The sequence below is a fragment of the Sus scrofa genome, chromosome 15, assembly GCF_000003025.6.
Source record: "Sus scrofa isolate TJ Tabasco breed Duroc chromosome 15, Sscrofa11.1, whole genome shotgun sequence".
Lineage (NCBI taxonomy): Eukaryota > Metazoa > Chordata > Mammalia > Artiodactyla > Suidae > Sus > Sus scrofa.
The window spans coordinates 83615477-83634247 of NC_010457.5; the positions used below are offsets into that span (position 1 = coordinate 83615477).

General features: G+C 37.6%; 1 protein-coding gene across 2 annotated transcripts in view; it reads right to left on the reverse strand.

Annotated features, from left to right (window-relative positions):
- Positions 1 to 18771, reverse strand: part of PDE11A (phosphodiesterase 11A) — a 418185-nt gene that overhangs the window by 249395 nt on the left and 150019 nt on the right. For both annotated transcript variants that reach the window (XM_021076417.1, XM_021076416.1), the window contains exon 3: positions 2327 to 2416. In XM_021076417.1, coding sequence (XP_020932076.1) covers positions 2327 to 2416 — 90 coding nt within the window. The remainder of the gene's footprint in view (positions 1 to 2326; positions 2417 to 18771) is intronic.

Here is an 18771-nt window from a genome sequence, read left to right on the forward strand (position 1 = left end):
TTTGCTTCTTCATTTCATTCAGGTCTCTGCTCAAATATCATCTCTTTATAGAGACATTCTTGATCGCCTTCTGAAATAAACATTCTCCCAAACTATCCTTCAGCAACTGGGCTCTAATCCATTATCTCACTTCATTCTTCTTTATAGTACTTATCACTACTTGGTACTTTTACTTTTCATTTGCTCGATTGTCTATTATCTATCATTTCCACTAAAATAGTAAGTTCTAGAGTTCCCGTCATGGCTCAGTGGTTAATGAATCTGATTAGGAACCAAGAGGTTGAGGGTTCAATCACTGGCCTTGCTCAGTAGGTTAAGGATCCGGTGTTGCTGTGAGCTGTGGTGTAGGTCGCAGACACGGCTCGGTTCCTACGTTGCTGTGGCCCTGGTGTAGGCCAATGGCTATAGCTCCAGTTTGTCCCCTAGCCTGGGAACCTCCATATGCTGTGGGAGCGGCCCTAGAAATGGCAAAAAGACAAATTAATTAATTAATTAATTAATTTTAAAAAATGATAAGTTCTGTGAAGGAAGGGACTTTGGAAGACAGTGTCTAAAGGCTACCACAAAAGGAGTTCTCGTTCCCATTGTGGCTCAGTGGAAACGAATCTGACTAGCATACGTGAGGATGCAGATTCAATCCCTGGCCTCGCTCAGTAGGTTAAGGATCTGGCATTGCCACGAGCTGTGGTGTATGTTGCAGACTCAGCTCAGATCTGGTATTGCTGTGGCTGTGGCATAGGCCAGTGGCTACAGCTCTGATTTGACCCCTAGCCTGGGAATCTTCATATACCACGGTGTGGCCCTAAAAAGACAAAAGACCAAAAACTAACTAAATAAAGAATACGACAAAACATATATTTGTTGAATGAGTAAATGAATATATGAGGAGGCAAAGATTTAAAACGCATGACATGTTCTTTATGGAATCCAATAATGGAGATGAGGGCCATCAATAAATATTATGCAGTATGATAAGTGATCACGATGAAACAATGGCAAAATAATATGCGAAGAAGGAAAGGTTGACTGGAAGATGGAGCTGGGGCCAGAAAGAAATGCAAGGCAAATGGCAATGGAAGGAAAAAGGTGGACATGGGGCATTGAGGGCAGAGGAGACATGTGGCTAAGGCAATGAGAAAGTGAAACAGATTGTCTTCTGGAAACTGGGGACTATATTGCTAGAGTGTCCAGTGAAGGAAGGAGAATAGCAGTCATGGGGCTAAAGAGGACAATAGTACCCACGTTGGAGCACAGGAGTGGTATGCTGTGCTAAAGAAGATCGCTGTAATCCTCAACCGTTTCCTGCGAAATATTCATAAATCATAATGCTTAGCAAAGGAAACTTTTAATCAATTTGATTACCTATTAACTGAGGGTTTCCAACCTTTTTGAACATCTTCTTGTTAAGTATATTTCTAAGTGGTGACAGTAATTTTCCTATATTTAAAAGTATAGTGAGCCTAATATAATTTAATCTATGTTTGACCATTCAGTAATTTTTTGAACACTAGGCTTTGTTTTTGTTTTGTTTTATTTTCTACTATTTAACTCTATGATTGGTAAAGGTACATGAGATCAATCTCTCTATGTGTGTTTCTTTATAATCCTATAAGAGGACTTCTGCAGCATTACTGTCCAGTTATAGTAATGCTCTTCCAGGAAAATTTTCAATTCACAAACAAAATTTGTGAGGTGGGGTGAAATCATTATAATATACCTTGCTTCTTTTTTCTTTTTGCTATTTCTTTGGGCCGCTCCCGCGGCATATGGAGGTTCCCAGCTAGGGGTGGAATCAGAGCTGTAGCTTCCAGCCTACGGCAGAGCCACAGCAACACAGGATCCAAGCCGCATCTGCAACCTACACCACAGCTCACGGCAACGCCGGATCCTTAACCCACTGAGCAAGGGCAGGGACCGAACCCACAACCTCATGGTTCCTAATCGGATTCGTCAACCACTGCGCCACGACAGGAACTCCTATACCTTGCTTCTTAAAGGAACTAAATTGTGAAAATATCCCAAAAGCATGTTATTGTTTCAAAGTTATAAGTAAGAAAGAATATACCTGCTGCCCTGAAGTATAGATATAAAATCAATTTCCTTTTAAAAGAAGCTATTCCCCCAAACAACAATAGAGAATTTACATCCACTTCCATTTGAGTTTATTACTTAAAGGGGATCTACAACCATCAACTTGAAAGATTACACAAATAAAAAAGATTCCTGGACTATTCAAAGATCATTTGCTGTTTTTAAAAGACATAATGATTCACAGACACCTGAAAGAGAGCTTTGAGGGTTGTCAGCAATGCTTCTTTCTACTTACCCTGCTTCTTTCATATTCTTTCCTTGAGGCAGCAAATAGCTGAGCATTTGATATGGCAATTCCGCAAAATGGAAGATACATCTGCATAACCTGGGGGCAAAGAGAGTGTTAAGAACATTAAAACATAAAAATGTGGACACAAATTCCACATTTCCTACATATGCCTGATTATAATACTTTCTTTTCGACCACAGAGATTGAGTATGCTGTTGTTGATACTAGTATACTAACTTCAGAAGGAATTTTTTCAGAGTTAACTACAAGATGGTCTCAATCAAGCTTTAACTAGGGACAGTCATATCTATGAAGACAAAAGTGAAGCAACAGACTAGGATGGCTATGATACAGGAACTGTGTTTAAATTATCTTTGTATTCCTTCCTTGATCAATGAAAAATGAGTAAATGGATGGACTCTGATAAAGCAAGTGCCCACACTCATACTTGAAGGTAAGAAAGATATAAGCCAATTTCTTTGTACAGATGTATCTATAGCAGGGATCTCAGTTGACCCTAGAACTGTCAGCTTCAGACTTAGGTATGCCTGTATGGTGGGCCCAATAGTTACTTAAGGGCCGGAGGGCAAAAGAGCTCAAACTGTACCCACTGCTCTATTGACATAACTAGACATGAATGCAAATTGGTGGGCTGTTTGAAGAAAGGCTGGGTGTCCTTTAAGAGAGCACCCCTCCTATGGAAAGAAGCAGCCAGGTGCCATGGGCCTGACCCTAACAAAGATTTTCTTATTACAGTGGGTCTAGATTTTCAGTACTACCTGGCACTCTCCCTCTAATTCATCTCCAGAATCTCTGATTCCAGAGAGAGAAAGAGAGAGAGAGAGAGAGAGAGAGAGAGAGAGAGAGAGAGAGAGAGAGAGAGAGAGGAAATGGCCCAAGCAAAAACTGAGTTATTTCTGTAATCTCTGCAATATAGGACATTGTGACAGGTGATATTGCTTGAGACTTTAAAGCAAAGGGAAATGGGCATGTGGGCATGTTTTATGTGATAATGTCTCTCTCTCTCACACACACAAACACACACCCACATACTCACACACTTATGGTAGCTTGTGAAGAAGTACAGAGCACTGGCAAAACCATGCAGTTCCTACCATGCCCTGAAGAGGGCAGTGCAGTGCCCACCGTGGGTGACAAGAATGCATGGGTGAGGGATGGAAACAGCAGGAGCAAATCTTCTCAGAAGCAGGTGTGAGACACCCTGGGACACCCAGAACAGAATTATCTGGAGTAGGAGGTGATTCTGCAGAGGGCTTGATAAAGGGTGCTTCACAATCCCTATCATTTCTTTCCTACTAAAATTTTGTTTTGGCTACCTGGACATACCAACTCTGACCAGGGATCCCTGAAGTATCTCAGAATGCTGTAGAGGTGAATACTGAGATAACCCACTTTTTACTGAGATACAATTAATATACAGTGTTATAAGTTACACGTACAACATAGTGATTCACAATTTTTAAGTTACTCCATTTATAGTAAATATAAAATATTAGCTATATTCCCTGTGTTGTACAATATATCCTTATAGCCTATATATTTTATACATAATAGTTATGCTTCTTAATTCCCTACCCCTGTGCTGCCTCTCCCCACTTCTCTCTTCCCATTGGTAACCACTAATTTGTCATCTATATCTGTGAGTCTGCTTCTTTTTTGTTATATTCACTAGTTTGTTGCAGTGTTTAGATTCTACACATAAGTGATATCATACAGTATTTGTCTTCCTCCATCTGTTATTTCACCTAGCATAATACCCTCTAAGTCCATCCATGTTGTTGCAAATTTCATTCATTTTTTTTTACACCTGAGCAGTATTTCATTGTATATATATATATATATATACCACATCTTTTTTATTCATTCATCTGTTGATAGACGCTTAGGTCACTTCCATATCTTGGCCATTGTAAATAGTGTTGCTATGAACATTGCATCTTTTTAAATTTACATTTTTGTTTTCTTTTCAGATAAATTCCCAGGAGTAGAATTGCTGGGTCATATGGTAGTTCTATTTTTAGTTTTTGAGGAACCTCTATACTCTTTTCCACAGTGGCTGCACCAATTTAGATTTCCATCAACTGTGTCTGAGGGTTTCCTTTTCTCCACATCCTTGTCAACACTTGCTATTTGTGGTCTTTTTGATGATAGCTATTCTGACAGGTGTGAGGTGATAGCACACCTTTTCAAATAGGGATTGGGTAGTTCCCATTGTGGCTCAGTAGTTAGCAAACCCGACTAACATCCATGAGGATGGGGGTTCAATCCCTGGCCTTGCTCAGTGGGTTAAGGATCTGGCATTGCCATGAACTGCGGTGTAGGTCGAAGACACGGCTCAGATCTGTGTTGCTGTGGTTGCTGTGGCTTCAGCTCTGACTAGACCTCTAGCCTGGGAACCTCCATATGCCACAAGTACGGCCCTAAAAAATAGACAAAAAAAAAAAATAAATAAAATAGGGATTGGTATTAAGTAGAGGTAAAAAAATCAATGAATTGATTTTTATAGATCTTTTTAGGATACATTCCTTCACTGAACCTGATTCAAAACAAACTAATATTTAATGAAGACCTACTATGTGCCAGACACCCTCACTTCATGTCCTCATTTGAATCTCACAGACCTCCTCATGGAGGAACTTATTACATTTTAGAGATCAGAAAACCTGGTAACTTGCTCAGACTCACACAGTGACTTGGGTCATCTAATTCTACAGCTGGTGATCATTCCTTATAACATGGTGCTTCTAGAAATAGATGTTATTTCTGTCACCCCTCTTCCCTTTCCTAACTACTCCTTCTCATGCCTTAGGAATGATGTCGATAAGCCAGTATAAAGCTGTTGACATAAAGCTGCCAGATATTCTGCCAGAATTTATCTGCCTTTAGCCAGAATGGGACCACCTTCAACATCTCCTACACATACACAGAGCACCTTCCTTGCACTTTTTGGGGTTTTTTGTTTATTTGCTTTTGCTTTTGTATTTTTCTATCATGGAGATAGTGACTATGATGGAGGTGGAGGGGAGAAGATATAGGTTATTTAACTTAACTTTCCACTTCCTTCTTCCTCTCTTCTTCTCTCACTCCTTCCCTTTCTTCCTCCCTCCCTCCCTCCCTCCTTTCTTTCCTTCCTTCCTTACTATATTTATTTGCCTTCTGGGTCCAAGTAAAAGGTGGTTTATAGTTCAAGGGAGTAGGAAAAAAAGAATGATCAAATGAACATGTGAAATGTTTTCTAATATATCATAGGCTTGCTTTCATTCGTTTGTAAAAATTATATTTATGGAGCTCCAAGCAGTGTGTATAATTAAAGAGAGTCTGGGAGTTCCTGTGTGGCTCAGTGGGTTATGAACCAAACTAGTATCCAAAAGGATTCGGGTTCAATCCCTGGCCTCGTTCAGTGGATTAAGGATCTGGTGTTGCCATGAGCTGTGGGGTAGGTCACAGACATGACTTGGATCCCATGTTGCTGTGGCGGTGGCATAGGCCAGTAGCTGCAGCTCCTATTCAACCCCTAGTTTGGGAACTTCCATATGCTGCAGGTGCTGCCCTGAAAAGCAAAATAAATAAATAAATAAATAAAAATTCATTAAAAAGAATCTGAAATTTAAATCAGATGACCATTGTCCATTATGTGACTGTTCTGTGTGAAAGTCAGGTCACTTAACCTCTCGAAACCCATTTCCTTGTCTGTAAAATGCCTGGTTTAGTGGCTAATCTTTCTGGTCCTTTTCAGTTCTAGTATTTGGTGATTCTAATAATTAGAAACATCAGTGAGCTTCAAAATCCTATTTGCTGAAGAAAACAGTGCAATAAATTTGCTCACGTCTTCTTCAAGAAATAATCATTTTTATAATAGTAATTTATATTGACAAAGTCCTTGGATATGATGTTAAGCATTTTATAGGTAATATATCATTTGATCCTCACAACTGCATATCCTATATCATTCATTCCATTTTTCGGATGAGAAAATTGAGGCTTTACAAACTTATCAAAGGTATGAGGCGATATTCTCCATGTGTCCCTCACATTTCTGCACATCTTGCAAACAAAGGCACAGGCTTATCTTTCAAAGGTGTTTATATATGAACAGCCTTGCAAAATAGTAAAGAGCAGAAATGTTTATATGCACTATAATTAAGGTAATCTCTTTCTCTGCAATAGAGGTCAGGCAGGTTTACTGTCCATTATAAAAGATTTTGGTTTCCTACATTTGAGGTTCCTCTCCTGGAACACATGCCCTGTGAAATATGTGTGATGCTGTTACTAAATGTTTTATCCCAAGCCAGAAGCACCTGTTCACATTTCATTTAAACTGTTGTTTTTTTCCCATTTGTCTTGTAGTATATATATATATATGAACACAACATAGTTACTTAATATTTGTAATTGTAAGGTAAGAGATCCATGAACAATTACTAAAGTCAATGTTAAATTTCTTTACTCTCTTTTTACTGAGCCAGTTGCTACTGATTTTATTTTCTCATTCCATTGATTTTTCACCTGTACTATATTCCTTTGTTGTAGAGATTAAACAGAAATGTTATATACTTACTTAATAAACTCTAAATTTAAAATTATTAGTCTCATTACAAATAAGATAAGGACCTTGGAATACTTTAGCTCTCAACTTTCGTAGTATACATGTTACTTTCTTTCTGGTACTATCTTGTTTTGTTACTGCAAAGTGACATTATTATTATTATTATTACTATTATTAGGCAATGCTTATTTTGAACTACGCACATGTTTACCAATTTTTTCCTCTTCACTTTGCCAGTTTCTCCTTCCTTCCTTCTGTGGTAATTTTCTTTCCTTTTGAAGACAATACTTGGGAATATTCTTTAGCATTGGTGGTAAAGTTTTGTTTATTTTTTATAAAAATGTCTTTTTTATTATCTTTTTTTTTTTTTTCTTTTTTGGCTGCACCTGCAGCATATGGAACTTCCCAGGCCAGGGATCAAATCCAAGCTGTGGCAATGCTGGATCTTTAACCCACTGTGCCACAGTGGTAACTCCTATTTTATGATCTTACAAGGTAATTTATTTGGGTATACTATTCTTTGACAACTATTTTCTCTCAGTAGTTAGAAGATACTATTTCTCTATCACGTGCAGTCGATGCTGCTAAAAAGTTGACTTCAACCTAATTCTTTGTAAATTCTCTTTGTTTTTTTTTAAACTCTTTATGTCTTTGGTGGCCAATTTGTACTTTTCTAGCCTCAATGAAATGCTTAATTGAATCATATAGAACTCTAATATATTATATAAGATATATAATAATTTTAGATATATATAAAACCAAAGATTACTGTGGATTAGGATAATACCATACCTTCATGACACTTTGCACACTGAGAGGAAATATTTACTTATAAAGGAAATATTCATTGGCACAACAATTCAACACTCTGGGGCTAAACTCAGTTTCATTAGGGATACTCATGTGACAATCTGAATGACTAATATGACTAATATGACTTTCTAAATAAATGTGCAGGAGAAGCACATTTTGAAAGAGAGTAAGAAGAAGCTAAAGCAGTATGGAAATAGGAGATAATGAAAAACAAAATATTTTTGTATCTTTCAGTTCCAGTACAAAAGACGTCTTTTTTAAAAAAAGACATACTGCTCTATCCTGCTCTTTCTGCAGTTCCCCTCCTCCAAGAAAAGATACTAATTTGGCCTTCACCGTCTAGTTTCTGAATGCCAAAAGGTCTAAAAAGCCTTAATGACTAAGAAGCTAATGAGTCTGTACACCCTTGTGCAGCACTTTTCAGCTTGAAAGCACTTTATGAACATTGGCTAATTAATCTTTACAACATCCCACTCAGAAAGAGAGTTAAACTGAAAATCATTAAACAGTGTGAAAAAGTCACTTTAGCCCTGGAAACTCATGAAAAGTATCACTAATAAGCATAAAATCTGAGCACTGGGACCGTCCATCAATGTCCTAAAGAAAGGCAGTAGGTACTGAGCACTTTTAAACTCACAGACCACAGAGAAAGGCTATTCAAGCCCCATGGTCTGGTCTGGTCCAATTATACATCATTAAAGAAGACTGGAGGTCCACACGGGAGGTTCACAGTGAGGGGCCTGGGGCTACCCCCTTTATGGCCCCCACTCCTGAAGGCAGCACGGCTGGAGGGGCCACACCGCTGTCAGCCAAATTAATGGGTGATGGGTTTTCCCACCATCAGGCAACACCTCCTTTCTCTGGCAAATCCTGAGATTTGTCCTCTCAAGTCACTTCTGCCCTCAGACATTAACTATAAGGCAAAGCTGCACTGATTCAAGCCCCACTGACTTGAAACTGGGGGTGTTTTAATTGTTTGTTATTCAAAAGCTAAATAAATTCTTCAAGTAGAGTGATTTTGGAAAATGAGATATCAAAATAGGAAGCAGTCATATTATTTTCACATAATGAAACACTTTCTACATCTTACAGAAATAGAATATTTGAAATAGTAAAAAAAAAATAATTTGAAGTTTTCTAGAGACACCAGAGGAAATTTGTGCTTCCAGAGGTATAGTTTGGTTTTCTGGAATTTAGTATCTATGCAAATTCAGTAAAGACAATAGGCCGGGTTTTTATTTCAAGAATCAGAGTAGGAGTTCCAGTGATACCTCAGCAATAATGAAACCAACTAGGATCCATGAGGACACGGGTTCAATCCCTGGCCTCACTCAGTGGGTTAAGGATCCAGCATTGACGTGGCTGTGGTATAGGTTGCAGACTCGGCTTGGATGCCTCGTCGCTGTGATTGTGGTATAGTCCAGCAGCTACAGTTCCCATTTGACCGCTAGCCTGGAAACTTCCATATGCCACTAGTGTAGCCCTAAAACAAACAAAGTATCAGAGTAATAAATGAATCTTGATTATTAGCTCACACCAAAGTATACACCCTTGGCTAAAGTGTGCCTTTTTTTTTTCTCTTTCTCAGAGCTGTGCCCTCTTTGAAGAAAAGTCTCCAAAAAACACAGAGGGGCATAAAGTCCCAATGGTGTTTTTTTAGAAAAATTGGCAGGGAATAGATGATCCAATTATATATGTATTTCCTGAAACTGTCCACTTTAAGAATTAACACTCTTAAAGAGAATGGGGTGAGGGGAGAATTTTATTCACAAAAGATGAGAGAGTGCAAGAGGGCAAATAAGGAAGGAAACATTTAATCTCCTCCACTTTCCCCTCTTAGTTGGCCTCCAGAGGAATCGGAATGAGCACCCTTCCACTATTCTCACCTCTCTCTTTGAAGCTACTGTTGGCTAAAATATCCCCAAGAGGGCAACTTATCCATGGTAGACAGGCAGGCTCAGTTCAAGTAGCCATACAGCATTAAATACCTACTATTCTCTTGGACTTTCTAGAGGCTCTGGTCTGATGAGTACTTGCATCATGCAGGTACTAGTCACATCAACCAATAACCTTGTCTCGATTGGACCCTATTTCCCTCCCAGAAATAACCCTCTCATGTCCAGAGGCAATTCTAAATTCCCACGCTTTTATTCGGAAATATCCCATCAAAGGGAAGACCCTGAAAGAACCTATTTCAGGAAATGTGTCCATTCTAAGATAATTTATATTGTTAAAAAATTTCAACAGAAAAAAAAGGTACTCATATCTCCACCACTCAAAAGTAACCACTATTGGGGAGTTCCCGTCGTTGTGCAGTGGTTAATGAATCCGACTAGGAACCATGAGGTTGCGGGTTCGGTCCCTGCCTTGCTCAGTGGGTCAAGGTTCCGGCGTTGCCGTGAGCTGTTGCAGACGCGGCTCGGATCCTTCGTTGCTGTGGCTCTGGCGTAGGCTGGCAGCTACAGCTCCGATTCGACCCCTAGCCCAGGAACCTCCATATGCCGCAGGAGTGGCCCAAGAAATGGCAAAAAGACAAAAAAAAAAAAAAAAAAAAAAAAAAAGTAACCACTATTAACATTTTGGAGATTTATTATTCAAGTTTTTTTCTTTCTCTTTCTCTCTTCACATAAACTTGAATAGGATAATCCTATATGTAATATTTTGTTATCTCCTTTTTTCACTTTTAACAACCAACTATCACTTATTATGACCAACTTTGTATAGTCCAGAAAAAGAAAATGAATATACAAAGAAAGGAGACTAGTGGTTGCCAAGGCTAGTAGTGGTTAATGAGATTAACTGTAAATGGGACAAGAGATCTTACTGGGGATATGTTCTAAAACTGGCTTATGATGAAAGTTGCACCCCTCATAAAGTTACTAAAAATCACCAAATTGTCCTCTGAAGAGGATGCACTTTGTTATATGTAAAACATGTCTCAATATAGCTACAGAATTACCATAAAAAATCCCACTCGTTGTCTAGATTAATATCATTGTCCAGATTAATATCATTAGTCCATCATCCATTGCTATACATTTAAGGTTGTTGCTAACTTTACACTAACAATCCTGAGGTTTAACATCCTTGCAGTTAATTCTCTGCATATTCCATGATTATTTTCATAAAGGCCTAATATTTGAATTTATTTAATTTAACACACATTTACATGGTATTTCCTTCGTACAAGACAAATACTCTGAATGATTTACTAATATTAATTGACACGTGTACACTTTTTAAAAACTCCTAATAGTAAGCATATTTTTAGTTTTTGTTTTAAAAAATCCAACAGAAGGGAAGTGCATACGTAAAATAAGTACAGATCACCCTTAATTTCCTGTCCTGCTATCCACTCCCCTCCCCAAGGAACAACCCCTGTTAGTATAAATGAGTATGCTACAATATAACCCAGTGAATACGGAAATAACTCAGTATCTTCTGGGTCTTTTTATGAATTGCATACATACAGTAGTTAGTTTGAGGGATACTGGTAAACACAAAGGGGATCAGACTCTTTATATTCTACATTTTCTTTTTCACTTGGCAACATAGCTTGGAAATCACTAATGTCAGTTCCAAAGAGATCTTAATTCTTTTTAATCTCTGTTGAATATTCTAGGAGATGAATGTACCCATTAGGAGACATTCACATTGTTTCTAAATTTCCCTATTACAAATAACACCACAGAGAACTTTCTTGCAAATATACCTTTGTGTACCTGGGCAATACTTCTGTTGCACAAATTCCTAGAAGTAAAAATTTAAGGTTGAAGAATATGTACATTAAAAAAAAAGGCTTAATAGTTACTGCCAAATCATCCTCCAAAAAAGCTGTACCAATTTATACTCCCACCAACAGTAATGCCCTACTCATATAGCATTAAGTATTGTTATCCTTTAAAATTTTGTCTACATGACAAATTAAACCAAATCAGTACTCACTTTTGTACTAACTTACATTTACTGGATTACTACTGCTATTGAACACTTTTCATAATTTGTTGGTTGTTTTTTTTCAATGTGTCCAATTTATCTTTCATTTATCTTTTACTGATATTCATCTATTTTTATTGCTTAGTAAGTACTCTTTATATTCTAAGAATATTAACCATCATTCATTTTTGAAAGTCATGCTTTTTTTTTTTTTTTTTTTTTTTTTGGCTTTTTAGGGCTGCAGCTGTGGCATATGTAAGTTCCCAGGCTAGGGGTCTGCTGCCTATGCTGCAGCCATAGCAATGTGGGATCCAAGCTGCATCTGCAATCTACACCGCAGCTCACAGCAACGCCGGATCCTTAACCCACCGAGCAAGGCCAGGGATCAAACACGCATCCTCGTGGATACTAGTCAGGTTCGTTACCAATGAGCCACAATGGGAACTCCTGAGTTTTTCTTGATAATTAGAAACTGTCACTTATGTGATAGAGTCCAATAGGCCTGCAATCTAGGATTGCTTTGTCTAAGATGAATAGATACCATGGCTCAGTAAACTTGGCCTACTCTCTCTCACTGTGGGAAGAAATCTTATAGCAATATCTACCTATATAACTCTGTCAAGGTTATTTTTGCAAGTAGATTGACCTACATATCTCAGCCTGCTCAGATGCTCTATTCGTTTTTGTAATTCAAAGCTTCTGTAAGAAATCAGTTTGGGCTAGAGTTTGATCCAGGCATTTTGAATCTTAGCTATTAATATCATCATGATCTTCCCACTTATCAAGCACAGGCATAAATGCAAGAAGCTACACAACATAGCAATTTAGTGACAGTATCAACACCCTGAAGCTAGAAAAATTCTATTATATCACAATCAACGTATGAACAGAAAAATTCCTCTTAGACTTTTCCGATGAGAAATACATAAGTTTTTCTTTACATTTGAAACATATTCACATGATTTCTTGCTATAAGTAGCACAATCCTTCCTTTCACCATCTCATTTATCCAGTGCCTTTTTTGTAACTCATGGTTCTTAAAGTAGTGGATATTTCATATAAATAGAATCACATAATATTTGGCCTTTTATGTCTGGATGGCTGCTTTCACTTAGAATACTGTTGACAAGATTCATCCGGGTTGTAACATGTATCAGTACTTCATTCCTTTAAAAAATTTTTTTAAATCAATAGACTTTATTTTTTAGAGCAGTTTGCATTTTACAAAAAAGTTAAGGGAAATACTGATATTTCCCATATACCTCTTTCCCTCCCCCAACATCCACCATTTCCCCTATTATTAACTTCTAACCAACACAGTGTGGCACATTTGTTATAATTAGTGAGCCAATATTGATACATTACTGTTAACTAAAATTCATTGTTTTCATTGAAGTTCAATCCTTGAGTTGCATATTCTGTGTGTTCTGACAAGGGTATAATGATGTGTATTGACTATTACATTGTCATACAGAATAATCTGAATGACCTAAATATTAACATATCAAGTCCTAGATTGACCTCAACTCTGAATTCAACCCTGTTAACTAGACAGGTGTCAGTCTCTTTCTCTTATCTGTGTCTTCAGTGACAACCTCTGGGACGATCCTCAGAGATGGCTCTCTGGTGCTGGCCTTTTCTCTGTGCTCCACCTCCACATCACCATTTGCCTCCTGGACATTTCAACTCGGAGGTCTGTAAATTGCCTTAAACTCAGCATTCCAAAACCAAGTTTGTAATTCCAATCCCCTTCTCCTTCTGAAAAAAGAGCTTCCTCCTTCAAAAGTGCCAAAAGAACCATTAATGATTTAATCACCCAGTTCCAAACCCTTGAAGCCCTCTTTGATTGCTGTCCAATATAGGCATAAGCACATCATAGTAATTAAGCAATTTTTGAGGCTTCCATCTCCACACTATTGAGCTTCCCTGGCTCAGCAGTGCCATCTCTCACCATCTCTGGATTTTTTTTCACAGTAGCCCAGACCCTCTCATCCTCATAATGTGTCAAGAACTGAACAATCTCAGGTTTCCCATCCAGAAAAGTCATGAATTTAAACACACTGACTGTTCATCCCAATGTGTCCTGTTGTCATAAGTAAAGAATGTAAGAAATAATATAACTGCCTTACACATTTTTAAAAAGTAGGTTTTTTCCAAGCTACTTTTGTGTGAGCATTTTTATACCACATACAGTAGTTTTAAAAAAATCTCATTAGAAGCTCATCAGAAAGTATCCAATATTTAAGACTATGGCTAGGTATTTTACAGATGCTTATGGAAGATGTGTAATAATCTCAAGAAAATAGTGAGGAAATATAAAATTGCTATTCAGAGAAATGCATGAAACCCAGGGGGGATTCTTCTACTTATCTATCTTTTTTTCATTTTCCAAAAATAATTTATCATCAAAATGCAACACCAAAGACATAGATAATAAACCACACTATTTTTTAATTTCCAGCAATATTCTCCAGTGGAGAAGAAACAGAGAAGGCTATGAAAATATGCTTAGAGCATTAATATTTAATTAATGTAATAGGATCCTAAAATGAATATTATAAATGTAAAAGCCTTGATCAAATCCATAAGTTGTATCTATGCAACTAAAACACAGAACTGATATCTAGTAAATTCAGGATGTTTTAGTGAGCTACCTTAAACACAGACAGCGCTCAAAGATTGACCTAAAAACAAACAGAACTTTGGAAGGGCTAATCGTTTATTACCAGAACGGCTTACCAATCCAAAGGAGGGAGGGGAAGCTTTCTATGTGGTTCATTAGTAGTTTAGCCAAAGTCTCTCATTTTGCGTCTCAGAAGAGTTTAGCTAGGAAACCGTCTTCAAAACCAAATGCGTTGCTGCCCCATCCTCACTTCCCACTTTCAGCCAGGTTCAGGCTGCTAGCAATACAGTCTCATTGCTTCCCTTAAGCACTGTTTCTCTTCATATTTCAACTATTTATTTTCAGGGCTAAACTGCATATGAATAAGCCCCAAAATACAACCCCCCCCCAAAAAAAAAACAGAAGGAAAGAATGAATAAAAATAAAAGCTGAAAATAATAATTGGGAAAACAACCAGCAAAACTGACAAATTATTCCAGAAATGGTTCTTGGAGGAAAAAAATCAATAAAACATATAAATCACCAGCTAGTTTAATCAGGGGGAAAACCCTACATATATGCTAAAACAAAAGTGATAAAAAAAAAACACAATCACAGCTGCTGAAAAAAAAATTAAATAACAAAGACTTCTACACCCAAACTAAGCTCATATATTTGAAAGTCTGATAGAAACTTGTGAATTTTAAGGAAAATACAAATGGACAAAATTAAATCAAGAATGAGAAAATTTAGGAGTTCCCGTTGTGGCTGTGTTTAACAAACCCAACTGGCATCCGTGAGGATGAGAATTCGATCCCTGGCTTTGCTTAGTGGGTTAAGGATCTGGCGTTGCCATGGGCTGTGGTGTAGGTGCAGCTCGAATCCTGTGTTGCTGTGGCATAGGCCAGTGGCTTCAGCTCCGATTTGACCCCTAGCCTGAGAACCTCCATATGCTGTGGAAGTGGCCCTAAAAAGATAAAAGACAAAAAAAAAAAAAGAGGAAATTTGAGTAGAACAATGACCACAGAAATAAATACTATAGAGTTTTTAAAGATGCTCCCGTGGTACATGGAAGTTCCCAGGCTAGAGTTTGAATCAGAGCTACAGCTGCCAGCCTACGCCACAGCCACAGCAACACGGGATCCAAGCTGCATCTGCGACCTACACCACGGCTCATGGCAATGCCAGATCCCTAACCCACTGAGTGAGGCTAGGAATCAAACCCGCATCCTCATGGATCCTAGTCGGGTTTGTCAACCCCTAAGCCATGAAGGGAACTCCCTAAAATGTAGCACTTTTATATTGTAGTTAATTTTTATCAATCTCTGTAATCCCGGATAGATTGTAAATTGCTGGAGGACAGAGACAATGGCTTACTTATCTTTTTGTCCTCCTGATACCTGGCACAAGGCCTAGTCCCAAAGTAGGACTTCAAAATGTTTCCACAGAATATTTTCAATATTCTTTCTGTTACTAGCAATGCCAACGAGATCTGGCATTAGCATAAAAAAGAAGAAATTTATGTGTCCACATAATAAAATGTACAGGAGTAGAAATAGCTCCAGCAGGTACTGGATCAGATCTTGAATAAGGTTATAAAATGCTGTCTCTCCTCACCTCTAATTACAGCTCTCCTTTATGTGGGTTTTATTTTCAAGCACCGCAGTGGCTCTAAATCATCATTCAAAGTAAAATTTCAGCAGGGTAGGAAGAGCTGCTTCTCCCTGACTGTTTACACAAGAATGTTGGGCTTGGCCTTCACTGGGGCCCTTACTGGATTACATGATCATTGCTGAGCCAGTCCTTGAAGACAAAGAAAACCAATCCTCTGACAGGACAGAACTGAGGATTAACATATGCTTGTTATTAAGCTTGAGGTGGAAATAAGGACTGAGAATGGATGATAAGAGTAGCCCTCTAGAGAAGAATCAAGGCCCAAATACCAAGATGCTAACTGCCCAAAATAAGCGTACACAGGTATTTTACAAAATTACTGGGGAAAACTATCATTAACTTTCCTGTCAGACAGTATTCTCATATTTCATAAATTTGAAATCTATCCCTGAAGATATGCTTGGGTTCTTGACAGCATCAGGTTTATGATTCTGAACATCCAGCAAAATACCTAGCACAGAGAGACTGTTCAAGCAATATATTTTTAATTAAATAAGAAGGATTTAATAAACAACATAGCTTATAAAATAATATCTAAAATAATGTATAGAAAAATTCACACCTAAATACATAACCAAAACAAGGAATAACAGAGATCTACTCAACCCTAAAGTGAGATTTATTATTTAACATGTGACCAAATAGGACATAACTTTTGTTTGCTTAAAAGAAAAAATATTTTCCCCATTTTCTTTTCCTTTAAAAGTTCAGAATATGGGCCACTGCTTTAAATTCTTGTCTTCACTTACTAAAATCAACTGCAATATGATCATGAATGAACCCAAATTGCATTTTGGACTTAAATCTATAAATTACAGCATCTGTGCCCATGATCAAATCAGAGTCTGGCTCAAGCTAACACTGCAGAAATGCTGACTACCAAGCAGGTTTCTGGCTGAGCTAAAAGCAATAATGCTATTTGTTTTGGTCTTAAAGGGAAGAGACTTTTCTTACAAATATCTGACAATCCTACTCTAGCAAGTAAGATTGATTTCATGTTTGCTCTAACGCTATCCATTGACCATGAGAGTTAGACAAGGCTGTCAGCTCAAGGAATGCATAAGATCCAATGTCAAATCCGCAGATGGAGGGTGAACTCTTTGATGCCAGAGTCAATGTTTTGATCAATTTCTTGTATCTCTGAAACAGGGCACAATATTTGACATAAAATTTTCTCAAGAGATAACTCTTGAATTGATATAAGCACACATACACCCATATAGTGTCTTTATGGCATTTATGTTTCTTCACATTCTATTTGCTGTCAAGCTTTCCTTTAGATACAACCCTTTACCAAGACAGCATGTAGCTAGTCTTCTCATGCTCAAACAGCAACCAGGAAGCTTAGCAGGCGGAGGTAGGCTGGAGCAGACAAAGGACCAACTTTCAGATTATACTCACTTTTCTTGCTTTGAAAAAGAAAAGGGGAGCAGCAAAAAATCTTTCTGTATCTATATTAATTTACAAAGTTAATGAAGATAATAGAAACCAAAATAAACAAACTATCACTGGAAGCATCATTTGTGCAAATTATATGTTAGACTCAGCACTAATTTTATCTTGCCTGCATATTGTATGAAGCTATTCTTAATGAATAGCCTCCAGCTAACTTCGGAAATGTCTTTTTCATTTTCTAGAGGAAAAAATACTGCTCGATTTATCACCTATATTTCTACTAAATATTTTTTTAAAATTATAAAGGAATTCAAACATTCTTTCCTTATTGATTTCATGATATTTTAGGGAAAAAAACTGAAGGAAAATATTAGTTTCACATTTTATTGTTAGAAACCCTCTTACTGCCTAAGAAGTAATTCATAGGTCTAAGAGAATCAATTTAAGCTTCACTAAGAGCAACATTTTGATTCACCGATGTATAAGACAATATCTCCACAGTGTTTGCATTATAATTTAATGGGTACAACCCCAATGAGCAAGCAGAAAATTAAGATGCTGAAAGTGAACAATTCTAGGTTGTAAAGTATGGAAACTACAAAATAGGAGATAGAGCAGTTCTAGCTTTTGAGATGTGAGAGGTTTGAAGAATAACTTTGTTCTCAGAAATGTTCCAATGGGAGTTGATAATGTCAAAGGATTTTGTAACTATTTATTGACTTTATTTAAGTCTATAATGTTGAAGGGATAATATATTGCTCATCATTTACCTGTTTTTCTTTTCTAGAGTTTTTTTTTTTTTTAACCTCCGCTCAGTCTTAAATGTAATCACATATTTTTGACGCTATGTACTTAGAAACCTTGCCCACTAGGAAGACATGAAGGTAATTTTTTCATCCACGTCTGCAAGTCCTGATCCACTTTGACCTGAACCATCAGAAAAATCTCCTCAGGGACCTTCCTGCCTTCAGTGTCCTCCACTGCAGTTTCCCTTCCTCTCTGTCACCATTGACTCTCTAGACCTGGTCACATATTCTACTGCTTATAAGTCCTCGTCAGCCCCCCACTGCCACCAGTTCAGGGTCCTCCCAGCCCTTCACAGTCTGGCCCTTACCTATACTCCACCTTCATGTCCTGCTGGCCCTCATACAACTGACCCTGACCCACACCTGTCAAATATGAAGCCAACAGCATCTCCCTTCTTTTTAATTATTATCTTTACCAAGGACTGTCATGATAGTTAATGGAACTTTTCAGGCTAGTCATGCATTTGAAATGTTTTCTCTTTCTGGGTATTTATAATCATTTTAGAAAATTTTGCCTTAATTTATAACCTGTCACTCAGGTACTTAAGTCAAATTCAATTATTTCTTAAATACCAATCTCCAGCACTGCCTTTGTTCTGTGGAAATGTAAAGAGGATGAAAATGTGCCTCTGAGGCAAGGATATATAATGGAGAAAGG